This window comes from Stegostoma tigrinum, chromosome 25 (assembly GCF_030684315.1).
Source record: "Stegostoma tigrinum isolate sSteTig4 chromosome 25, sSteTig4.hap1, whole genome shotgun sequence".
NCBI lineage: Eukaryota > Metazoa > Chordata > Chondrichthyes > Orectolobiformes > Stegostomatidae > Stegostoma > Stegostoma tigrinum.
Window position 1 is genome coordinate 11,750,860 of NC_081378.1, and position 26,898 is coordinate 11,777,757.

The 26,898-nt window shown below is 40.8% G+C and overlaps 1 protein-coding gene across 1 annotated transcript; it reads right to left on the minus strand.

The window, feature by feature from the left end:
* Positions 1-10,001: 10,001 nt before the first annotated feature.
* Positions 10,002-26,840, minus strand: ankrd16 (ankyrin repeat domain 16). The gene is made up of 7 exons (XM_048554170.2): positions 26,321-26,840; positions 22,303-22,523; positions 20,351-20,393; positions 18,013-18,121; positions 16,913-17,074; positions 13,905-13,983; positions 10,002-11,786 (listed from the first exon to the last, which is right to left on the minus strand). The coding sequence occupies exons 1-7, from the start codon at positions 26,656-26,658 to the stop codon at positions 11,626-11,628; spliced, it is 1,113 nt and encodes a 370-aa protein (XP_048410127.1). The 5' UTR covers positions 26,659-26,840; the 3' UTR covers positions 10,002-11,625.
* Between the last annotated feature and the right edge of the window lie 58 nt (positions 26,841-26,898).

Below are 26,898 nucleotides of genomic sequence, written 5' to 3' on the forward strand. Positions count from 1 at the left end.
TCATTTTCCATCACAAATTGAATGTCTGGAACCTGTTACCTAGAAAAGTGCAGACTTCAAAAAGATTTGTTTTAAGTCTTTGTGATAATAAAAGGCTTAAAGCCAATCCATATCGATAAGTGAGTTGGGCTGGATAAACAAAGCAGGACCAGTGGAATATAAATTTAAATGAGATGCTTCATTGCTCCAAGCAATTTATTCAACTTTGTAAATGTTACTATTTCACTATAACTAATATTTTTATAAAGACACATGTATGATTTTTTAAAAAATTGTGTTCCTAATCCTGATTTAATTTCTGCCACTTGCTAAATTGGTTTCATTCAATACAACACTCGTGGGCTAATTAAATCTCAGAGAAGGGTTTCTGGAGAATGTGACCAGGGGAGTGATAAAGAGGACACAGGCTATATGTGAAACACTCTTTTTGGCTTGAATTTCAAGCCTGCGATATTTTAAGACCGTTGACATGCAATTCACAACTTCTGACAAGTATACTTTAACTTAACAATATTCTTTATCTGAAGATATCCAGATAAAATGTTTGCCTGATTATGAAAAAATAGACAGATTTCTGCCATTAATTGAAGCTTTAGTTGTATCTAGCCTATTAGCGGTGCTAGTATCTGTGAAGATCCTGTCCCTGCAAAGTTTCTATCTTTGTAACTATGATCAATAAAGAATAAAAAAGAAGCATATTATATAAATGATGACAGATTGCAGAGCCCTGAGATGCAGAAGGATCTGGGTGTCCTTGTGAATGAATCATAAAAGATTATTATGCAGGTACAACAAGTAATTAGGAAAATTAATAAGTTATCCTGAGGGAAATTGACACAGAAGTGGGGACGTCATGCTTCAGTTATATAGAAGACTGGTGAAACCACATCTGTATCACTAAGTACAGTATTGGTTAAATAAAAGAAAGAACTGCAGAAGGGTTAGTTCTGTTTTTCTGCCCACAGATGCTGCCAGTCCTACTGAATTACTCCAGCGCCTTCCATCTCCAGCATCAATAGTTCTTCGTTTTATTTGACTATCACCTCAGTACTTCAGATGTGGCCTCATTGGCTCCTTGTATAATGGAAGCATGACATCTTTCTTTTGTATTCTTTTAAGCCCTCATGATAAATTATTAACCCTCCTAATTACTCGTTGGATTAAATTACTGAATTATCAATACTGCTGAAGGGTCACTGGGCTCAAAACGTTAACTCCTTTCTTCTCCATAGATGCTGTCAAACCTGTTGACTTCCTTCAGCAGTATTGCTCATCTGTTTTGAGGGGAAAGTGTGAATGTCTTTGAGGCAGTTCAAAGAATATTCACTGGATTAATACCAGGAATGGGTGGATTGTCTTGAGGTTAACCTTTCATTCACTGGAGTTTAGAAGGAGGAAACAACTTGATTGAAACAGACAAAATCCTGAGGGGATGTTGTTTCCTTCTTAATCTAGAACTAGTGATCTCTATTTAAAGTTCGGAGGTCATCTATTTAAAACAGATTAGGCATTTTGTTCTGTCAGAGGGTTCAAAGCCTTTGAAACTTTCTTCCTGAACAGACAGCGAAAGCAGAGTCCTTGAATAGCTTGAAGGCAAAGTTGAATAGATTCTTGTTAAACAAAAGGTAAAAAATTACCAGGAATAGGTGGAAATGTGGATTTGAAGTTACAATCAAATCAGTCTTTATTCTTTTGAATGACAGAGCAAGCTTGAGGAACTGACTGGCCTATTGCTGATGCATATGTAATACCACCACATAAAACTGTGGTGAAGGGAGATGCTGGTCTACCAGGTAGTGCTAATCGTTTTCCACACAGCACTGGGAGGGGCATTTTATTTTATCCTCCATTTTCCACATAACAGACCATAGATTACACATTTTAAGAATGATGGCACAAGCAATGGGCGCAAGCTGTTGAATCTGTTATTCTTCCTTCCCAATGTATATTCTATTTCTCTGTCACTATTGTCATGCTTTGAAGATGACCATTTTTTTCCTGATAAATATCATTTGTTTACTTTGTGATTGCGCTGTCATTGTGAAGCAGTTTCTTATTGCAATCATATAACTGCCAGCGGCGATTGATGGGATTTATCAGCCATTGTTCACACACAACAAACTTGTTGCTCAAAGTATGTTAAGCAATGGAAACCATGGAAATGGTCACGTGGGTAGTAGGAACAAGAAAAACTGCCACACAATTAACCCTTGCAGCCATCTGGCCTGCCTTAGCCCCATGTTCCAGAATCCTGTCAACTTAACATTGATAAATCAGATGCTTATCAGTTGTTAATGAGATTGTCAAAAATTATACAGTCATTTTTGTTAAAAGATAACAGGTTATCAGAGTCTTGAAGATCAACAATTAGATTTGGCAAAGTTATATGTTTATTATTGGCCAATGAGACTGTAGTTGATAGCTAGATTAAAGCACATGTATAGGATGTAGTACTAAAACCTACCTCACAGTGGAAACGTTTCAAGTACAGGAATTAGAGATGGTGAAAGACCAAGGTCCAATAAATTCACCGTCCACCATTCTGGACAACACATAATCTAATCATAATGGAATTTTTGGCTAGTCATGACAATTGGTGTCTTAGTCCATCTACAACAGTCAGAGAATCCCTTCAAAGGCTGCTATCGAACTTATAACCACCTTCTCATTCGAAAGCATGTTACAAATCCATAACATTCATGTAAATAAATGATGTTTTTCTTATGTTACCTCTATTTTGCCAAAATTCTTTGCAAAATGTTTGGAGACATTTCTAAGATTTTCTCCTTTTACTTATGATGTCCAGAATGCTTATATGTTGCGATGCAGACAACTTTATGAAGTTTTGGTCTTGATTCCTTGCCTGCATGAAACTCCACATTGCTACCATCAAAAATAAATTTGTTAAGTTTCATCAAAAATAATCAAATGTTCTTTTTTACTGCAGCAAATACATGTTGTTCAACCTTTTTGTTCTACACTCATCAGGACATGCAAAGTCAATCTGCCTGACTTAACTGCCAGTCTTTGTTTAAATGTTAACTGTCAATCATTGTAAATTAGTGCATTAACCATTGAAATGCCTCTCCCAATCACAGCCCATTATAAAACAATCAGCACTAACTGATGTCCATTTCAAGCCCACCGACTCCCACAGCTACCTAGAATACAACTCCTCCCACCCACCCTCCTGCGAAAATTCCATCCCCTATTCCCAATTCCTCCGCCTCCGCCGCATCTGCTCCCACGATAAGACATTCCACTCTCGCACATCCCAGATGTCCAAGTTCTTCAAGGACCGCAACTTTCTCCCCACAGTGATCGAGAACGCCCTTGACTGCGTCTCCCGCATTTCCCGCAACACATCCCTCACACCCCGCCGCCGCCACAACCGCCCTAAGAGGATCCCCCTCGTTCTCACACACCACCCCACCAACCTCCGGATACAACACATCATCCTCCGACACTTCCACCATCTACAATCCGACCCCACCACCCAAGACAGTTTCCATCCCCACCCCTGTCTGCTTTCCAGAGAGACCACTCTCTCCGTGACTCCCTTGTTCGCTCCACACTGCCCTCCAACCCCACCACACCCAGCACCTTCCCCTGCAACCGCAGGAAATGCTACACTTGCCCCCACACCTCCTCCCTCACCCCTATCCCAGGCCCCAAGATGACATTCCACATTAAGCAGAGGTTCACCTGCACATCTGCCAATGTGGTATACTGCATCCACTGTACCCGGTGTGGCTTCCTCTACATTGGGGAAACCAAGCGGAGGCTTGGGGACCGCTTTGCAGAACACCTCTGCTCGGTTCGCAACAAACAACTGCACCTCCCAGTCGCAAACCATTTCCACTCCCCCTCCCATTCTTTAGATGACATGTCCATCATGGGCCTCCTGCAATGCCACAATGATGCTACCCGAATGTTGCAGGAACAGCAACTCATATTCCGCTTGGGAACCCTGCAGCCTAATGGTATCAATGTGGACTTCACCAGCTTCAAAATCTCCCCTTCCCCCACCGCATCCCAAAACCAGCCCAGTTCGTCCCCTCCCCCCACTGCACCACACAACCAGCCCAGCTCTTCCCCTCCACCCACTGCATCCCAAAACCAGTCCAACCTGTCTCTGCCTCCCTAACCTGTTCTTCCTCTCACCCATCCCTTCCTCCCACCCCAAGCCGCACCCCCATCTCCTACCTACTAACCTCATCCCACCTCCTTGACCTGTCCGTCTTCCCTGGACTGACCTATCCCCTCCCTACCTCCCCACCTATACTCTCTCCACCTGTCTTCTTTTCTCTCCACCTTCGGTCCGCCTCCCGCTCTCTCTCCCTATTTATTCCAGAACCCTCACCCCATCCCCCTCTCTGATGAAGGGTCTAGGCCCGAAACGTCAGCTTTTGTGCTCCTGAGATGCTGCTTGGCCTGCTGTGTTCATCCAGCCTCACATTTTATTATCTAGCACTCTCCTATGCAATTGGTTTTCTGCCTTGATGTAATGTTCCCAAGAATTGCCCTGATGAATGCAAAATTAAAAGGTTAAAAAATAATTTTCAGCAATACTTAAGTTCTGTCTGATCAAATGACTATTTGCAGCATTTTACTGCAGAAGGCAGAAGTCTGAGAAATAGAAAGATTCTGGAAATACTTGGTAGGGTTAGCTCTGTTTTTCAAGGTGGTGATCCTTCATCAGAACTGAGAGTGCTTAGATATTTAATAATTTTCTAAGCAAACAGGGTAAACAGGTAGTGGGGAGAAACAAAAGGAAGATCTGTGACAGGTTGCAAGGCAGGAGAGATTAAGTGACATGGGAGCTAATATCAAAGCTCAACAGAGATGATAGTGAGACAAAAAATTTCTTACATCTTTGAATCATCACAGCTGCAATGGAAGGACATCAGAAACTAACTTCCTCTTTTCACTGATGCTGTCAGATTTGGTGAGCGCTTTTTCTATCTTTCAAACTTTATAATGACCTTTACCACTTCCAGAATCAGCCATTTGATTAATGATAAGAAGAAGTCAGAGAAGGGAAAGTGGTAACAAATAACTGACTAACTTTCTTGACAAACCCATTCTACCATCAACAAGATACAAGTTAGGAATGTGAGAATACTTCTCACTTCAAGAAGCTCAACATCATCTAAAACAAAGCAGAGTACTTGGCTGGAACACTATCTAGCACATTAAAACATTCACTCCCTGGATAACTGGCACAAAGTGGCAGCAGGATGCAGTATTTAAAGATATAGGCACAAGCCTTCTTTGACAGTTCTGCCAAAATGTCTCACCAAGATGAACAAGGACACCAGCACCTGAAAGTTCTGCTCAAAGCCACGTCATTCCTGTTTGGAAACATTGCCCTTCCTTCACTGCTACCGGTCCAAAATCCTCAAATTTCATTCTTAACAACACATTAGGTGTAAACAACACTGGCATCTTGAGGTTGGTTGGCTCGCTGAGCTGGTTTGTTGTTCTGCAGATGTTGTGCTACCATGCTTGGTGACATCCTCAGTGCAGCCTCTGTCAAAGGACAAGAAGAACCATGACTTCGACTGGGACAACACGAAGATCCTGGGACAGGCTAGGCAGAGACAAACACGAGAATTCCTGGAAGCATGGCACTCCACAAAGCATGCTATTAATAAATAAATTGAACCCGACCCATATACATTCCACAACGGAGGAAACCCAGAAGTGAGGCAATCCATCACAACGGACCCTGGAGTTTAAAAACCGGGTGGGAAAACACACCGATGCTTCATCAGAGACTGCACTGAGGATGTTATCAAGCATGGTAACGAAACATCTGCAGAACAACAAACCAGTTCAGTGAGTCAACCAACCTCAACACCCACAACCTGAGTTACAGATCTACTCCAAAACCTTAGAAACACTGGCATCTACCCAGCAATGTGGAAAATTGCCCAGTATGTCCTATTCACAAAAAGCAGGACAAATCCAACCAAGTGAATTATTACCCACTGAAGTGATGGAAAGGATCATCAACAGTGCTATCAAGTGGCACTCACTTAGCAATAACCTGCTCGCTGACACTCAGTTTGGATTCAGGCTACTCAACTGTTGACCTCAGTACAGCCTTGATTAAAATAGGAACAAAGGAGCTGAATTCCAGAGGTGAGGTGAAAGCGATTGACATTAAGACCACAAGACCATAAGACATAGGAGTGGAAGTAAGGCCATTCGGCCCATCAAGTCCATTCCGCCATTTAAATCATGGCTGATTGGCATTTCAACTCCATTTCCCTGCACTCTCCCCATAGCCCTTGATTCCCTCTGAGATCAAGAATTTGTCAATCTCTGCCTTGAAGGCATCCAACGTCCCAGCCTCCACTGCACTCTGTGGCAATGAATTCCACAAACCCACCACTCTCTGGCTGAAGAAATGTCGTCTCATTTCAGTTTTAAATTTACCCCCTCTAATTTTAAGGCCGTGCCCACGGGTCCTAATCTCCCCACCTAACGGAAACAACTTCCTAGCGTCCACCCCTTCTAAACCATACATTATCTTGTTAAGTTTCTATTAGATCTCCCCTCAATCTTCTAAACTCTAATAAGTACAATCCCAGGATCCTTAGTGGTTCATCATACGTTAAACCTACCATTCCAGGGATCATCCATGTGAATCTCCGCTGGACACGCTCCAGGGCTAGTATGTCCTTCCTGAGGTGTGGGGCCCAAAATTGGACACAGTATTCTAAATGGGGCCTAACTAGAGCTTTATAAAGCCTCAGAAGCACATCGCTGCTTTTATATTCCAATCCTCTTGAGATAAACGACAACATTACATTCGCTTTCTTAATTACAGACTCTACGTGCAAGTTAACCTTTAGAGAATCCTGGACCAACACTCCCAGATCCCTTTGTACTTCTGCTTTGCGAATTTTCTCACCATTTAGAAAATAGTCCATGCCTGTATTCTTTTTTCCAAAGTGCAAAACCTCACATTTACTCACATTGAATTTCATCAGCCATTTCCTGGACCACTCTCCTGAACTGTCTAAATCTTTCTGCAGCTTCCCCACCTCTTCAGTACTACCTGCCTGTCCACCTATCTTTGTATCATCAGCAAACTTTGCCAGAATGCCCCCAGTCCCTTCATCCAAATCATTAATGTATAAGGTGAACAGCTGCGGCTCCAACACTGAACACTGCGGGACACCACTCGTCACCGGTTGCCATTCCGAAAAAGAGCCTTTTATCCCAACCCTCTGCCTTCTGTCAGACAGCCAATCCTCAATCCAAGCCAGTAGCTCACCTCGAACACCATGGGCCCTCACCTTGCTCAGCAGCCTCCCGTGAGGCACCGTATCAAAGGCCTTTTGGAAGTCTAGATAGTTAACATCTACTGGGTTTCCCTGGTCTAACATACTTGTTACCTAAGGTTGCAGTTGACTGAATGTCATTAAAGAGCACTAGTAAAACTGGAGTCAATGGGAATCAGAAGAATCTCTTCAGCAGCTGAAGTCATACCCAGTGCAAAAAAAAGATTGTGGTTGCTGGAAGTCAGTCATCTCAGCTCCAGAGTATGGCTGCGGGAGTTCTTCAGGGTAGTTTCCTTGACGCAACTAGCTCCAATTGTTTCATTAATGACCTTTCCTCATTATCATTGTCAGAAACAGTGACGTACGCTGATGATTCATCACTGTTCCAATTCCTCAGGTGCAGAAGCAGTCCACATCCAAGTGCTGTAAGACTTGGACCATATTCAGGATAGGGCTGACATGGTAAGTAACATTCATGGCACAAAAGTGCCAGGTAATAACCATCTCTAAGTGGGAATCTGACCTTCGCACTTGAAATTCAATGATATGATCATCGCTGAATGCCCCACTATCAATTGCCCCTGTAGGGGTTACCATTGACCAGAAATTGAACCGAATAGCAATATAAATACAGTGGTTATAGGTGCAGGTCATAGGCTAGGAATCTAGCAGCAAGTAACACCTCTTGACTCTACAAAGCCTGTCCACGATGACATGGCACTCGTCAGGAGTGCGGTGGAATACTTGTCTGGATACGCACAGCTCCACCAGCACTTAAGAAACTTGACTCCATCCAAGACAAAGCAGTCTGCTTGATTGACATCTCAAACATTAAGTTCTTCCACCATGCTTGCTTAGAAACAGTAATGTGTACCAGCTACAAGATGGACTGCAGAAAATCGTGAGATAATGGGAACTGCAGATGCTGGAGAATCCGAGATAACACAGTGTGGAGCTAGATGAACACAGCAGGCCAAGAGCATCTTAGGTGCAGAAAATCATGAAGTCTCTTGACAGCTGCTTCCAACTTTGAAGAACAAGTGCAGCACATATATGGAACACCACAACCTACAAATTACCCTTCAAACCAATCAGAATTGTGACTTTGAAGTATATTGTTGTTCCTTCAGTGTCCCAGTGTATTGTCAGAGCACATACTCCAGCTGTTAAGGAAGCTAGTTCACCAGCACTTTCTCAAGATAGCTAAGGACCAGAAATAAATTATGGCCCGGTCTACCCCAATGACCTTTTACCTTTCTTGTTTACAAAGAACATATCTACCACTGCCTTAAAAAATATTCAAGACCCCTCTGGATCTTATATTTCAATCAAGTCACCTCTTAAACTCTTCTAAACTCCAACAGACAAAAGCGTAGCCTGTCCAACAGGTATGTGTTGTATCTACGTACAAGTTTTGGCAATTCACGAGCTAGAACACCTTGATTTTTCTCTGTATCACAGAGCTCTGCAATCTCTCACTATTTAGATGTTTCTTTTTCATTCTTCCTACCAAAATAGAACATTGCACATTTCCCCACATTATATTCCACTTGTCTAATCTTTGCCAATCAATTAATTTATCTGGAACTTGCTGGAGAAATTCAGCAGGTGTGGCAGCATCAATGGAGAGAAATCTGAGTTAATATTTGAGTCACTAGCTCAAGTCACTGGACTCGAAATGCTCACTCTCTTTTCTGTCTACAGAAGCCACCAGACCTGCCAAGTTTTCCAGCAATTTCTATTTTTGTTTCAGATTTCCAGCATCTGAATTTCTTTGTCTTAATTATCATTTTTTTTGTGCCATCCTTATGTCCTTTTCAGAACTCACTCTCCTCCCAATATTTGTTTTTTAAAAAACTTGATTGCTGGTTTTATTAAGATGGCTATTATGGAAATGTTTCCCAATATATCATGCCAAAGAGCACACAGAGCTCACACTTGCTTGAGCTACACAGATGAGAATACTGGCTGCATTCATATAAATCATGAACAGGGATTAAGATTAAGATTGTTGCTTGTGTCGATGTGAAAAAATTTTAGACCTTGTCAGCAGCATGTCTCTCACAAGAGACAAAAGGCATTAAGATAACAGCAATTGGTCCTGACAACACAGGCAGGAAAGGATTTATGAAACTGCTGATTCAGTCTTTTCATACACGTACGCGGAGGTTCCTGCCAAAAGTATGGTTATCTCATGGAGAAGAGATTTTGTAAATCATTGGCAGAGTAAACACAATGTAGTTATCCACATGGCATTATAGGTGCATTTGCTTGTGCTACTAATTATCCAGCCTTCCACTTCCTATCATCTATCATTTTTACAAAATGACAGAATATTCGATTCTTTAAAATAAGTTGTGTTCACTAAATTCAAAACTCTGGAATTCTCTTCCAAAATCTTTGACTCTCCAGCTGTCTCTTCCTTTCAGACATTGTTCAGAACCTACATCTTTGATCCAGCATTTGATTCCCTGCCCTAAAATCTTCTTCAGTTTCTTTCACATTCGGTCTCCTGCCAATTTATACTGTCTTGAGTCATTTTATGCTAACTTTAAAATTAACACATGCAGTTGTTTGTAAGGAGCACCTTAATTTCTTCAGGATGTCCTTATGTAATTCACAGTCAATGAATCACTTTTGCAGTGCAATTACAAATAAGTAAACACTTTAATACTTTGCTAAGTGCAAATTCACAAATACTGTATGACTAAAGTTTAGATGATCTTTGTTGATAGATAATCATGACCCAGAAACTGGGATAACTGTTCTCTTTCACGTTGCTCCATTGTACACTTTTACATTTGCCTGACCAGGGAAATTAGATCATGGTTAAACATTGCAACAAAATCACTTCTGATAACACAGCTTTCAATATCTAAGCAAGTAATTCTTATTTCGAGGGGTAGAAGGTAAAAATCTATACTAACTGTCCATTTTAGCCATTATAACTGGCACCTGTTTTAGGGACATTAGCTCACAAAACAGACTGTGTAAAGCACACATAGAGACTAAAATCTGGTTGTAGCCTCAAACTCAACAAGCAGAAAAGTACATCAGCAATTCTTCAGCTTAATTGCTGTTAAAGTAAACACTGGGAGAGGTCAGAATTTAAATGGTCTTCAGGGATTTAATTACTTTTTAAATAAAGTGTGATTAATTAAAGGCATTCTGACTCATATGTAGACTCCAAATTACTGCCTCTGTTTCTCTACAGTTAGAAGGATATGTTTATGGGGTTAGATTAAATGGCATGAGAGGACACTCATGGAGCATAAACATTAGCAAACGGGTTTGTGTTGTACATTCTATGCAATGTGATGAAGGTATTTGCAGTGTGACTGTTCAGAAGTATTAAATAAGTCTCTTTAATTCACGTAGGTAATATGTTTTAAAAGTGCAGGAGTATTTTAAAATTTTATTCAAGAGATAATATTAGCCTTGGCAGTATTTAGAAATTTTCAAGTCAATCTGATTTTATATATGTCTGGAACGGATGGAACATGAACTTGGGCCTCCTAGCTCAGAGGTAGGAACATTACCACTGCACCACAATGACCACCTCTTTCTAATTTACCCTATTTTTCTAATCAACCTATTCAGAGATATTATTACACACTTCTGCAGCAGGTAGGATTTGAACCTGGGCCTACCATTCCAGGGTACTATACCTCTGCATCACAAGAGGGCCCCATGGCCAACATTTATTACCCATCCCTAAATATCTTGAACTGAGTGGTTTGCTAGGCCATTTCAAAGACCAATTAAGTGAAAACTACTTTATGTGTGCATCTGGGATTTACATATATGCCAGACCAGGTAAGCATGGGAGATTTCTGTCTATTAAGGACATTGGTGAATAAGGTATTCCTGACAATATGATAGCTTCAGGATCACAATTATTGGCACTAGCTTTTTTTCAGAAATTGATTTGTTAACTGAATTCATGTCTCTCAGATTCCATGGTGGGGTTTGACTTCATGCCTCTGACTATTTTTCCAGGCCTCTGGATCACCATATCCAAGTGACTAAATTGGCAGCAAAACTAAAATGCTACCATTGGCATGTGTTAGGACAGGAAAAGGTGAATTCACCAATTCCAGCCTCCCAGCACAGCACTATGCTTGAGTGTAGTGTCAAAGTACTCTTGATTGGCACTTCACAGCTGGATCAAAGGCTAAATTGAAAATTTCTGAATTCAGTGACAGGAAATTGGCAAATAAGAAGAAACAGAACTGTCAGGGAATTGGAAGAGGGCAGGATATGTACATTTAGACTGATACATATAAGGAGTAAAGGGAATTTACTGCAAATACAGTTGGATAAATATATTTTATTTACGGTCTGTAACGTTGTCTAGAACCTTGAGTGCTTCAAAATTCTTGAGCAGCTGGCTTGCTAGCATTCCACTGTCATCTGTAGAATCAGTTAATCCAGCAGCTATAAGCTTTTTTGCACAATCGGTATGCTGGCCTGCACAGGCCATGTGCAAAGCTGTAAGATAAAGATTTTGGGTTAATTTACTTGATTTTACAACCACAGGATATCCCAAAATGCTTCCAGTCAGTGATGTACAGTACTGTTTTTTTGAATTGTAGTCACAACTGTAAGGTAGGAAGCACATAATCAATCTGTGTACAATAAGTTCCACGAACAATAATGACCAGACAAACTCTTCCATGATTTTAGGTTGAGGAATAAGAATTATCCAGGACTGGGCAGAACTCTGCTGATCTTCTTCAAATAGTCCCATAGGATATTTTATGTTCCCGAAGACAAAAAATGGCATGTCAGTTTACCATCTTGTTCAAAAACAGAATCTCTGATAGCTCTGGCTAAGATAGCATCACTGACTGGAAGCATTTTGGGATATCCTGTGGTTGTAAAATCAAGTAAATTAACCCAAAATCTTTATCTTACAGCTTTGCACATGGCCTGTGCAGGCCAGCATACCGATTGTGCAAAAAAGCTTATAGCTGCTGGATTAACTGATTCTACAGATGACAGTGGAATGCTAGCAAGCCAACTAAGATATGTTGCTCTAGTCTCTGAAGTGATACCTGAACCCTCAGCTTTCTAACTTAGAGATGAGCCATGTATAATTGGAGGACATATTTCACCAATCCCACACTTCAAGCAACAATTAAAAACAGAACTACTTTTTATTCATGCTTTTTTTTTCTGTTCTTAGATTTTTTTCATTTTGCTTTTTAACTTGTGATTTTTCTCAAATGGTCATTTTACAATTCATGAGGCCTCCAGTCATTCTTTGCAAGTAGACAAATAACTAGTTCCAAACCATTGTTTATGTTATTCTTAGACCAGTCATTATGGTACATTGGAGCACAGCCAGATGTCACTTTTGTCCCTGAGGGCTATGGCTTTATCTCTGCTCAGCGGGAATAATTTTATCCCGCTCTCTGGTGAATCCAGTAATATTAGAACTCACCATTTGAAGAATTGAGGGAGAAACCATAATCAATAGTCTGTGGTATAATGCACGAGAACCACAATACCTATCTCTTTGCCTTCATAAGACCATAAGACATAGGAGTGGAAGTATGGCCATTCGGCCCATCGAGTCCATTCCGCCATTTAATCATGGCTGATGGGCATTTCAAATCCATTTCCCTGTACACTCCCCGTAGCCCTTGATTCCTTCTGAGATCAAGAATTTATCAATCTCCGCCTTGAAGACATTTAACGTCCCGGCCTCCACTGTGCTCCGTGGCAATGAATTCCACAGGCCCACCACTCTCTGGCTGAAGAAATGTCTCCTCATTTCCGTTTTAAATTTACCCCCTCTAATTCTAAGGCTGTGCCCACGGGTCCTACTCTCCCCGCCTAACGGAGACAACTTCCCAGCATCTACCTCTTCTAAGCCATACATTATCTTGTAAGTTTCTATTAGATCCTTCTAGTGAACATATCACTTATTGCTCATGTGTCAAGCAAATGAGATGTTCCGTTTACTCCCACAAATGTAAAAGTGTAAATCACCCTGAGGAACATCAAAACGAGGGGAAGAGAAGCAACATTTGAGAATGTAATTTATTATGGAGATAAATCAAAAGTATCACTGGATTTTTTCTAATAGAGGTAATAGTGAGTTAGGCCCATTCTACCTTATGGCCTAGTTACCTTAAGACCAAGGCTGTAGTTATGGGTCATTCTGGAAGCTTTTCTACCTCTTTAACTAACAAATAATGAGCAGTATGTCTGTTGCTGCAATAATATCCCTACTGTTCAATTTTGTTGCTTGCTGCAACCAAACATACTCCAGCTCATTACAAAGGAGTATGATTGTGTTCTAGGGCTTTGTTGAAGTTGCACCCTGCTTTTGCATTGGTAAAATGAGGGAAAACCAGGCTCCCTTTGATCTTCTCAGATGTGAGGTAGATTTGCCATTTTTTATCAGAGAATACGAGGTGAAATCTAGTGTTCATTCCATTCTCCTTTCATTTCTTTATTAGCAATTAGGATGACTTACATTATCATAAAAATTAATTTAGTGAAAGTGCTCCATTTGTAAAGAGGTACAAACAATAAAGCCATGTGGTGTCCTGTATGACTTGGCCTTAACAATCGAGTGAGTTAGAAGAGAGTACTTACCAGAGCGGCCTTTGAGATCCCTTGCGTGTATGTCAATTCCTAATATCAGCAGAGTCTCTATGGTGTTAATATGTCCCTCCTTTAAGACAGTAAAACAAGCAAAGTTTAGTATTTCACAAGCAAAGTTACTCAGCTTTGTTTCTGCAAGTTGCTGTTAGTGCACAGGTCATAGTCTAAAAAGAAACGTCAATTATTTTGATAAATTTTAAGTAATGTGTGTTATATGGCTGTAACATTTAAATAAGTGAGACAGCTCTGTTGTGTGTATCTCCTGTCCTTAATTAATCATTAAGTGCTAATGCAGCCTGTGTAGGAAGTGAACGCTAATGGTTTTTAAGATAGATGAATAATTATCAGCAGCAAGAGGTTCCACCACCATATCCTCCACTTTCATTACCCTCAAACTGTGAAATAACACCGTCAGACCTCTAACACATCCCTAGTAATGCACCAGACACTAGTATTCAGTTCCTTCCTAGAAATGTAAGCAATGAAGAGGACATAAGAGTGCTACAAAGGTATATAGATAGCATACAGTAATGGACAAAGATCTGGCAAATGAAGTATAATGTGGGAAAATGTAAAATTGCCTGGCAGAAGGAATAAAAAGGAAGTATATTATCTAAACAATAACAGTTCAGAATTTCAAGATGGAGACGAATCTGAGTCCAAGTGTTTGCATTGCAAAAAATTAATACGCAAATACAACAAGTATTTATTAAAGCTAATAGAGTGTAATTGTTTATTGTGAGGGGAATCAAATACAAAAGGAGGGATGTTTTGCTTCAGTTATACAGGACATACGTGAGACAACACCTAGAAGTACTGTGTACAACACTGGTCTCCTTATTTAAGGAAGAGTCTAACTACATTGGAAGTGGCTCAGAGGCAGTTTACTAGACTAATACCTGGAATGGGTGAGTTGCCTTATCAGGAAATGTTGGACAAGCTAGACATATTCACCAGAGTTTAAGAGGGGACTTGACTGAAACATACAAGATCGTGAGGTGTCTTGACAGAGTGGAGGTGGAAAGGATGTTTCCTCTTAAGAGAGAATCTAGAACTAAGAAACACTTCTTTTCTCAGAGGATCTTGAGTTTTTGGTTTACTCTTCTTTAAAACACTGTAGTAGCTGAGTCTTTGAATATTTATAATGGCAGAAGTTTATAGATTCTTGATAGTGATCAGGGTGAAAGGTTATTGGGTTAGGCAGGAATGTGGAATAATTAGATATTGAATGATGGAGCAGGCTTGAGAGGCTGAGTGGTCTATTCCAGCTCCTGATTCATATATTTGTACGATTTGCCCCTCAACCATGTCTTCTGTTGCAGCAGTGATGTCCCCACTACTAGTAAATTCCCATTTTACTAGCTTACAATATTGTTTCCCCCTGCTGCAGGAATCCTGCTGGTAGCTTGTCCTGCATGCCTAATTAATCTTGATAAGACAGAATGGATCAGGGGCCATGGTAGAGTAGGTGGGGTGGCTGCATGTCCTGTCATCCTTCATCACATGTGATTTATGTGGTGCTCATTTAAGTTTCTCATGTGGAACATTTTTAACAGCTTTCTGAAAATCCAAGTCAAGTACATCACAGTGAATGCACTTTATACTGTTACAAAGGCACTCTCAATTTAATACTGACTGGAGGACTTATATCTCTAAGGAATGTGGAAAATGAATAGTTTTTTTGTGGAAATGCCTGCATTGCTTTGTTTAAAAAAGGTCACTGTGGATACTGACAATTTGTTTTTAACAAGGCTTCCCATAAATCATATGAATAATGAGAACTGCTTTCTTTGCTGCAATCCCCTGCTGGGATTGTCTTGAACAGTAACTGTCTTGGAGATGTGTTTGTTTTATTTGGTTCTGTTATGGGAAAGCATGCTGAGAACAAGCTGCCCAACCACTCTCACATCTGAAAAGAAACCCCTCAATTCAGAGTGAAACCTATTTCTGTTTTGATTGAAAGAACATCTAGAGATTGTATCTCTGATCAAGGTGTGTCCGCAAGACTTTCAGACACAATCATACATTATCAGTGAATTGACGAGACATGGCAGAACATCAGAGGAACAGACACTGAAACAGTCAACTTGTTAACTCCTTTGCCTTCAAAAATAACCCATTGGCAAAGTTTTTTTTCCAGAAAGCCAACCGCTGTAGAGAAAGCTGTTTTCTTTCTCTTTTCCTAGAAAGAGAATGTACATCTGTTTTCTTGAATGTTTTGGGGATATTTGGTGAGATAAATATTTATGCTTCTATGCTACTGACTGTCAACATTAATCAATTATTGTGTCCTCATTGCCTAAGTTTTGTTTTCATAATAAATCCAGAAATTTACTTATTAAGAAACCTGGTTCATAGATACTGTTGTTTAAAACTTGATCTATTTAACTGGTCACTTTGGTAACTGGGAGAGCATACGTATGTTAAATTATGACCTGTGGAGTACAGAGACTAGAGTAATCACTCAGTAAGAATTGAAAAGTTGGATTTTCAGGCTGTTAAGATCCAGAGAAATTTGCATTCAGTAACTGTGCAGGATTCCATACAAACAAACAATGAGCTCTATTATAGGTAGCTGGACGTGGATAAAAATCAATGACAGAAATAGGTTCAGGCCTGATGTCCACATTGAGTAAGGTAGTGAGGGCTATTTTTCTTGAAGTCAGCCACATGGATTGGAATATTACAGAATTACTGCCAAAGAAGGAAATTTCACAGAGGCACAGCTGGCTTTATCCTGCTGTTTACATTATTGTATAAAGCCAGGCAAGAAACCATACTTTAACCACATTTATTTTCAGTGATGCATCTAATAAAACCTTTAGGAAGATGTGTCTTAATGTGTCGAACTAGACACATCATTGGGCGCTAACAGACGCAGTTGCCTAGTTTCACAGGGATGATTTAGAGTTTTCCAGAAGTGCAGTTGCCATGACGACTGGGCACCCAAGCGAGCGCAGCTCAGCAATTATCCCTGACGTCATCCCTAGATAACTGACCTTTGCTGCATAATGCAGGGCTGTCAGCTTTAGTCCCGTGGCTCTCTCATTTACATTCATGCCAAGCTCGGTGACCAGGAAACAAATGGCTTCATCCTGTGCAGTTACTGAGGCTCGGTGCAGAGACTGAGCCCCCAGGGCGTCGGTAGCTGAGAAATCAGCCTGAAACAGACAAAGGGATTCGTGGGTCACCACAAAAATCGAAGCGCAGCTCACATCTTTTCTCACCATTGTCTGATCAGAACTAACAAAGTAGACCTGTTCTTTAGTCACAATGTGGTTTGAATGTGGAACAAACAATCAGAAGGAGACTTTGAGGTGAATAACGCAGATGTTGAGGGGAAGATGGAAGACCACAATAAGCAGAAGTGATTAGAGGGACATGTTGATAAGGTGAGGGGAAGGAAGGTGCACACGCTGACATAGCTGAGCAGAGCCAAATACCTTGTTTTATATGCTTTAAGCAACTTCCGAATCAATTTTGCAGTTAGATTTAAATTAAGCTCGATTAAGCTTTATATACAAGTTCCCAGTGCTACAAAATAGATTTTTGACAGGCAAGGGCGATGGGGTGGGTGCGGGGTAGAGGGAGTTTGAAGATTGGTCTAAGGATTTGAGACCACCCTAGGATTATACTCATTAACAGAGTAGGCTTGAGCGGCTGAATGGCTTACTTCTGTTCCTAAGTTCCATCCAGACAGAGCACTCAATCTGTAAATGTGCATTTAATAAGCTGCATAGTAAGTATTAACATAGCAGCATTTTGAAGCTGTTTCTCAAGCATTTAAAAGGCATTTAGTTAAAGAAAGTATAGGGAAAGAGACAGGAGGATATGCTGATAGAGTTAGATAAGGTAGGGTAGGGTGGGTTGAGGCTCATGTGGACCTGGCATAGACCAGCTGGGTTGAATGGCCAGTTTCTGTGCTGAACATTCAATGTTACATGCAATGTTAGTGCAAGCTGTAATTGATTGCATGGGATTAAAGAGATGAAAGACCTACTCCTGTCCTTATGCTGTTAATACAGACTTCTATATCAGGTTTCTACCCAGTAACTTTACACATCTAACACTCTACTTAGCAAATCAGATGGTAACTCACTTTGTGCCTCTCCAGCAGGAGTTTAGCAATCTCAATGTGGCCATTCTGCACTGCATCCATGAAAGGAGTGACTCCACAGCTGTCTTTGGCATCTGGCTTGTAAGCACACCTACAAATATTCAAGAAGAACATTTGCAAGCTCACATTGCCCAATGTCCCAATGCATAAATGAGGAATTGTTTTCCACAGTGACACCTAGGCTCAGGTGAACTCCACAAGGTTACTCAATTCTGGGGAATGGAAATCACAACTAGAGACCACCACTCTCCTCAGCTGCTGCCAAACACCCACTCACCCTACAGGGGCAGGGCTATGGAAATGACTTAGATTGGGACTTGAATATGGGAGGTTTAGGGGTAGTGCTATTAATGAAGATATTAGCTCCAAGTTCAGGAAACCAGATTGTGGAAGCAGCTTAAGAATTCGACAAAAGCAAAAGGTTACTTGTATGATTTGTGTACTCCACACTGCAGGGTGGACTGTAAAGGAGGAAAAAGGCAGCTTGTCATAAAGTCAAAGTGAGAATTGTGGAAGATTTTCCTTTATTTACTGATTGGAAAAATCAGATAGACAAAGGTAGCCTTGATGAGCAATGCATGGAGTCTCTTCAGAATAGTTTCTTAGAACAACATGTTTTGGAGCCGGCCGACTACCCTTGGTATTAGGGTTAGGGTTAGGTATTGTGCAATTAGAATATTACCTGGGTCTCTGGATTACTAGACCAGCAGTAACACCACTTCACCTCCACATCTGGAGTCTGAGTACAGTTTTGGTCTTCTTATTAAAGGATGCAATCATATTAAAAGCAGTTCAAAGAAGGGTCACTCAACAAATTCCTAGGATGAAGGGGTTGTCTTCTGAGGAAAGGTGGACAGCCTCAGCCTGTATTTATTTGAGTTTAGAAGAATGAGAGATTAACTTATTGAAATACACATGATCCGGGGGAGACATGACAGGATGCATGCAAAAAGGATGTTTCCCCTTATGGGAGAAGCTCAAACTAGGCAACACATTTTAAAAATAAAGGGTCTCCTATTTAAGCCAGAGACGAGGATTTCTTCCCCCCTTCAGACGATTATCAGTTCTGGAACTGTCCCAAACAGCAGTGGAGGCAGGGCCATTGAATATTTTTAAGGCTAAGTTTGACAGATTTTTGACTGACATAGGAGTAAAAAGAGTATAAGGGAGACAGAAAAGTACAGTTGCAGTTACAATTAAATCAGCCCTGATGTTAACAAATGGCAGAACAAGCTTAAGGGGCTGAATGGCCTACACCCCCTGCTCTGAATTCCTATGTATTCTAAGCAATAAGCAGTTCAAGAATGAAAACACCTGCATTTTGTTTTCAAATATCATGTTCAGGTTTAGCTGCACTGAATTTCCTAAACATAAATAATTAAAATAAACTGATTGAAAAGCACAGACTAGTGTCCTGTATCAGGAGCATTTTCCACTGATTCAACACACTGTAGACTCTTGTCGTTTCCAGTGTTCTGGGCAATGATGATCTTGCTTGGGAATTACACTCCTAACTTAGTTGTGGTGACAATAGGAACTTGCCCCCACGACTTTTGAATAACAAGAATACAATAGCATAAAAGCAAAATACTGCAGTTACTGGAAATCTGAAACAGGCCCAAAGAGTGCTTGAGAAACTTAGCCGTCTAGCAGCATCTGTGGACAGAGAACCTGTTATGTTTTGAGTCTGGCATAACTGTTCTTCAGACCAATTCTGCTTCGGTCTGTATTTATTTGAGTTTCGAGGACAGGTGAATTTATTGAAACATTTTTGATCCTGGGGTGACTTGACAGGGTGCACATAAAGATGGCGTTAGAATGTTTCTCTCTCCAAACATGCTGTCAAACTTGCTGAATTTTGCCAGCATTCTCTATGTTTTTTGAGGATGCAATAGTGTTAACAAAATACATTTAACATGCTGCCCTTTTGAGAAAAGATTGAGAAATTGTACTCAAAACTGTTCCATATTTGCACTGTTGCAGACCTCAGCATTGCTAAATCACCAGGGTACATATTTCCACCGAATTCAGAATGTCTAGGCCACAAGGCTAAAGGGCATCAGTAGCTCTATGTACCCTGACCTCCAATGGGATGTTGGCATTATTTGCCAATGCTGCATGGAAGCCAGTTATCCAGCCTGGTCCACACACCACAAAACTTGCTTAGCGTGGAACAAATAAATCGTCACACAATTTTGGTGACAGTGTACTATTACTAACATAGTCTGATGCACTTCCCATTAAAAATCTAGAATTGGACTCCGTAACCTTTATGTACATGGGTAAACGGCTTAATCATGTTAGTAAATAAAGAGCTTACCTTTCTAGAAGCAGCTCGGTCACCTCAAAGTGTCCATGCATAGCTGAATAAACAGAAAAACAATTTGCAAGTAAAATCAATGAGTGCTGTTCTTGCAAGACTGTTGACAATCACCACATCTCAAAGGGGCATTGTGTGTAAAGACCATTTTGCTGAACTTTGTTTTTCCCTCCTCATCAAGCACACAATCTGTATCCAAATGATTCATCACTTTGCAAGGGAAAAAAATCACCATGCCATAAACAATGCACAGCACTGTGGACCAGTGGGTGGTACTCTCAACTCCAACTAGGAGGTTGTGGGTTCAAGTCCCCCTCTGAATATTTGAGCTTAAAATCTAGGTTGACAATCCAGTTCGGAGCAGAGAGAGTGCTGCATTGTCACAGCTGCCATCTTTTAGATGAGACATCAAACTAAAGCCTGGTCTGCTCTCTCTGGTAGATATAAAATCCATTAAAGATCAGGGTGACACTTTCTGTTGCCCTGCCCAATATTAATCACAGAACTGTTATAGTGCACGGGGAGGCCATTTGGCCCATTGTGTCTCAGTCGATTCTATTCCCTAGTGCTAATCTCTTGCCTTTTCCCCATATCCTTTTCCCTCCATCTCCTCACTAATATCACTAAAACAGCTCATCTTATCATTTATCAAAATGTCACTTTAATGGGATTTGATCTCATTCTCTACAATACAAATCCAGTAATATAACCCCCACTATGTTCACGCAGAGAATACTGAATTAGATGAGTTACTGAAGAGTTTCTGGAACTCGATCCTGACAAGGAATCAATAATCTGGGTAGGGGATGATGGGCAAAAGAAGATTTTTTAAAAAAATCTCAGCTTCTCCACAAATAGATATTCACAATATGTTGTAAAATGGCTATGTAAATTATTTAGTATAAACCTTGTGGTATGTTTGAAGGACATTCTCCACTCTCACAATGAAAATTCCTTGGGGACTCATCATACACAAGCTTCCTGCCATGAAGGCTGCTTTGAAATCATGGCTTGAACTGCATTCTATTGAGCCACACTGGGAACACGCAATGTTTCTCATTGACGATAATACATGAGTTGCCTAGCAACACCACGTCTGGCCTGCGGCCGGGTAAGGAATCAGTATTCTTATTGGTTTTCTTCCCTTTTCCCAATAACCTTGTTATTCTGTCTTTGTGAATTTAACACTTTCAAGGGTTGCTGTGGCACAATTACCTTCGACAAGGCTTCACTGTCACGTCACCTTCCATCCTGGTGAAATGAAAGGCCTCTGTTGACACTTATCTTTAACTCTTGACAGAATTGGCAGTTCTGCTTGAGCATATTCCTCTAGATTTCATCAGATTGCCTCAAACTTCCCTGCTCGATCCAGCTGCCTTTCTCCACTACTGCCTCCACCCAACACCATCCCTCAAATATTTTATTACTCTTTGATCGGATGTGACCTTCACTGGTCAGGCCAGTATGTATGCCCTTCCCTCAATGCTCAAGATGTTGATAAGTTGTCTTATTGAATTGGCGCAGTCCATGTGATGTAGGGATACCAATGCTGTTGAGGGAGTTCTGGGATTCTATCCCGGTGATAGTGAAGGAATGGTGATATATTTCCAAGTCAGTATGGTATGTGGCTTAGACAATACTTGCAGGTGGTGGTGTTACTATGTATCTGCTGCCCTTGAAATAGAGTCATACAGAACAGAAACAGACCCTTCAGTCCAACTCGTCCATGCCAACAGATTTTGGTTAATGGATATAGAACCAAGGCAGATAAGTGTAATTAACTGTATGCTCACAGAATTTGGATCATAATGGAAGGGTTGAATGGCTTCCTTCCGTTCCTATGTTATGATAAATCTGTATTAATGAGGAAAACTATTCATCAACTGCAATGTACATTACAATCCAGTGTACACTAGACATCTCACCCCACAACCAATGCCTGGTCAGCTTACCTACAGTGTGTAGAGGAGTCCTTTTTATTTTGCTTTCCACATCCCAGATATTTGGGTTGACCTCGAGAAGGTACTGGATAATTTTGGGATCACCCTCTCGGCAAGCAATATGGAAACTGCTCCAGCCATCCTTGTTAGTCAGCATCAGACTCGCTCCACTCTCAATCAGATCTGTAATCACTTCAAGGTTCTTCCTGGTGCAAGCCATCATCAATGGTGTCCTATAAGGTATTCCCAGAAGTTAACCCTTTGTACATTTAAGAAATTTCTTCCCTTCAACTCTCTTGATTCAATACTGTTAATGGATCACTTGGTCTAATATAGATTCAATCAGATTAGAAAAATTACCTGTTCATTCTTCATCTCCCACAACCCTGCCCAGGGTTTCCTGGGTGAGAAAGTAATTTACATAGACTTCGTCCCACCTCATGTTGCACAGACAGTGCAGCACAGAACCTCTGCCCAAACCAGTCCATTCTAATGGTTATGTTCCACAATAGCCTTTTCCCAACCCTTTTCATACAACCCTATTAGCATATCCTTCTATTCCTTGCTGCATCCACTAATCTATCTTCCACTTAAAAGTGTCTATATCATTCACCTTAACCACCACCCAGGTACTGAGATCCAACCACAGTATTGGCAAAGATGTTCCATTTAAATTGTCTGTTGGATTTATCAGCAACAACTTATAGCCCATAGTTTTGATTTCCCTCCACCAAGGGTTTACATCTAATTATGAAATACCTTTATAATTTTAAAGATCTGTATAACCATATCCTTAAATCTTTTCTTTGACAGAGTGCCTTTCCCTGCCAGCTAAACCCTCATAATATTGGTGTCACTTTTTCAGCGATCTTATTTGACACCTTCTCAGGTGCATCTCTGAAGCCTAGGCATGACACAGTGCTGGAAGTGTGCCCAACCAGGTCACAAAACAGGTCCACTGTCCGTGCTACCGATGTGGGAGGGTGAAACGCAAGCTAATGACCATTTTAGGGAACACCTCAGCTCTGTCGGGAACTACTGTTGGCTTTGCATCGCTTAATGATTTTATTTTATGTCATGTTGTGGCCTCTCTGTCTCTGGCAACATTCTGCAGTTGTTTGTGTAAAGATCACTTTTATTTTTGAGACTGTGGACTAAAAAAAATGGGACAAGACACTGTTTTAAACAAGGAACTTTTGCAGCATGTTCAGACAAAGGCATCGTAGACACAAAACACAAAGAATTCTAATGCTACCTTACTCAAGCAGCAGGGGTTGGTGCTAGTTATCTCGGTCCATGGGTGTGTAAAGCTCAGGTAGCTTTGCCCAGTGAGAGAATCTTGACTGGATTTTCAATCAGTACTAGTTGTGTGCATTCAGGAGTGTGCAGGTGGGTGGATGTGAAGAAGAGTGTTGTGACAGTGGGGGTCTCTGTAGGGAGGATGTTGTATGGAAGGTGGGTGTAGGCTTGTCTGGTTGGGTGTGTGGGCATTTTGGAGATGTTGTGTATGAAGGATGGGTGTTGTGTGGGTGTAGGCAGTGGTTGCATTGTATAGGGTGTTGTTTGGAGGAGTATGTGGATTGCATTGGGGGTAGGGATGTTGCTTGGAGGGGTATTTGGGGCCATGTTGGGTTTAGAGAGTATTGTGGCAGGATTGCAATGTTATCATTCCCCCACACCCCCGCTATTTAAATAGGGCTTCACCTGATGAAGGAACTGTGCTTTAAAAGCTTGTGATTTCAAATAAACCTGTTGTACTATAACCTGATTTCATGTGACTTCTGACTTTGTCCATCCCAGTCCAACACCGGGACCTCCACATAACATTTAAATGCTGTTATTAGTTTAACTTGTTCCATTTTGAAGAAGGGTTTGCCTCTGGAATATGAATTCCTGTGCAAAAAAGATGCCTGACAGAGTGAATATTTCCAATATTTTCAGCCTTTGCTTCAAGTTTTGTCATAATGATTTGCACCTTTGTTGTTCAATGCATTTTCAAGCACCATCTTGTGTCATAGAGCTGTAAGTACATGGCTGCGAAACAATTCTATATTGACGTTATCTATAACCAAAATATAAGTTGTTACTGCAAAAGGGCCGGTCACATGATAACATTGACTTTCATGTTTGGTGTTTTGATATTGTGAACATTACCCTTTCACATACAAAATTAGAAATCTCTATACTAACAGAACCTAGTGAATTGAAACGACAAGAATATAAACCAGGGAAAATAAATCATCTGTATTTACTAATGACCAAAAAGAAAAGGTGGGTTAACAGAATGATAGATTTACTAGTGCAGAAAGATGCCATTTGGCCCATTGTGTCCACATTGGATTTCCAAACATTTATATGCCAACTAGCTATCAGCTGTGGCTCAGTTAATCACACTCCCACCTCTGAGTCAGAGGGTTAAAAAAGGTTCAGAACACTCTTCAGCTCATAGCCAAAGGCTGACACTCTTGTGCATTACAGAGATAGTGCAACTGTCAGAGATTCTACCTTTCAAGTAAGACAGTAAACGGAGGCAGGTAGATCTAAGAGATCCGAGGAAGAACAGACTTTTCTAAATGCTTTGCAGGCACTACTTATCACTAACAGAATAATTATTCCTGTGATAGTGGAAGCATTCAGTTTGTGCATAGGAAGATCCCATACAGTAATTGAATTAATGGCCTGATAATTGTTTTAATGATGTTGGCTGATTGATTACATATTGGTCAGGACATTGCAGGGGACTCTCCAACTTCTCCTTGAAATAGTGACGTGCAATCTTTTTATGTGCTTATTTACGTGTTTGATATTGGTCTCCTTATTTAATTAAGGATGTAAATGGGCTGGAAGCAGCTCAGAGAGGTTGACTAGACAAATACTTAGAACGGGTGTCTTATGATGAAAGATCAGACAGGCTAGGCTTGTATTCGCCAGAGGTTACAAGAGTGAGAGGCAATTTGATGGAAAGATACGAGACCCTGAGGAGTCTTAACAGGGTGGATGTGGAGAGGAGGTTTCTTCTCATAGAAGAATCCACTCTGAGGGGGAACTGTTTGAAAATAATGAGTCATGCACTTAAAACAGAAATAAGGGGAAACCTTTTTCTCACATAGTGTTGCTCATGAGTCTTTTCCTCAACAGACCGTGGAAGCAGAGTCTTTGAATATTTTTAAGGCAGGGATAGACAGATTTTTGATAATGAAAAGAGTAAAGAGATTTTTGGGATGAGGGGAATGGGAAGTAATCAGAGCAGCTATGATATTACTGTACAGTGCCACGCACCTTAGGGGCTGAGTGGCCTACTACTCCTAATTCATACATTTGTATGCATCTTTTTTAACTGATCTGAAAGGGAGTTCATTCCTTGTCCAACTGGGAGGGGAATAGCTCAAGATTTTAAAAATTCTTTCCTGGGATGACGGCACTGCTGACTAGCTCAGTTTTTCTTACCCATCCCTAATTGCCCTTGAAATGAGTGGCATGCTAGGCCATTTCAGAAGGCAGTTATTAGTCAAGCATGTTGCTGTGGGCCATGTACTGTAAAGCTGAATACATTTCCTTTATTTTTCTACATTTACATTCTATGTTTTGGTTTTTATGTGTTTTAAAATGGCACCAGAGCGTGGTGACACTGTGCAACACTTCTAACTGTGTTTTGTAACAAAATACATGTGGTAATAAATAAATAACTTAAATAAATCAAACACATAGTCCAGACCAGGTAAGAACTGCACATTTGCTTCCCTGAAGGACATTAGTATGCCAGATGGTTCTTGATGACAATTGCCAATGGTTTCATGGTAACTATTAGGTTGACTTTAATTAAATATTTTATTGGATTAAAGTTCTACCGTGCGCCATAGAGAAATTCAAGTCCTAGGTCCCGACAACTTTAACCTGAGGTTTGGGGTTGCTAGTCCAATGACATTAATACAAACATCAACACCTCCCTATGATGCGGACAATCTTCAATTCGGGCAAACGAGAAAGATGAGCAGTTTCTTCTCCGTTACCCAACAGCGCTGCCACTTACCAATCAGCTTTCTTCAAACAGTCAACGTTGGCTCCTTGGGCTAGCAGGTACCTCACACACATTCTGTGACCCATGGACCCTGCTTCATGCAAAGCTCGTTTGTAATCACTGTTCACCAGCTCAATGTTGGCACCGAGCTCCTCCACCAGGTATTTCAGGATTGGCAGGTGCCCATACCTGGCAGCATAATGCAGCACTGTGTCACCCGATCTCCCAAAGTGACCCTTCAACACTGTATCCAGAACAGCTTCACCCTTACCCAGTTCCTCTTTGAGATGGGAAAGACTGCCTTCTTGTATTATTCTAATGAGATGCTTGACTTTGCCTTCACAAGTCATCAGCTTTAATCCTCAAAAGAAATTGCTCTGACAAGAAAAAACGTCTCACTTGTAACAATCTGATGACAAACTCATCTGCTTTTGCTGCAAAACCTAATACAAATCTCCAAATCTTTATTTCCTCAGTTTCTCTCCTAAGACTCCCTCACAGAGGCAGGTCCTCAGTGCTTACATGCACCCTCTGAGATATTATTTGTAAATATTAATCCTAATCACAAAGCACGAGCTCTGTTCACAGCT

Coding starts and splice junctions, on each gene's coding strand:
- ankrd16 (XM_048554170.2), bottom strand. CDS start 26,658: ATGACTTGTGAAGGCAAAGTCAAGCATCTCATTAGAATAATACAAGAA. Junction 20,394..22,302: donor GACTCCTCTACACACTGTAG/GTAAGCTGACCA, acceptor CTGTTTATTCAG/CTATGCATGGACACTTTGAG. Junction 18,122..20,350: donor ACCGAGCTGCTTCTAGAAAG/GTAAGCTCTTTA, acceptor GAATATTTGTAG/GTGTGCTTACAAGCCAGATG.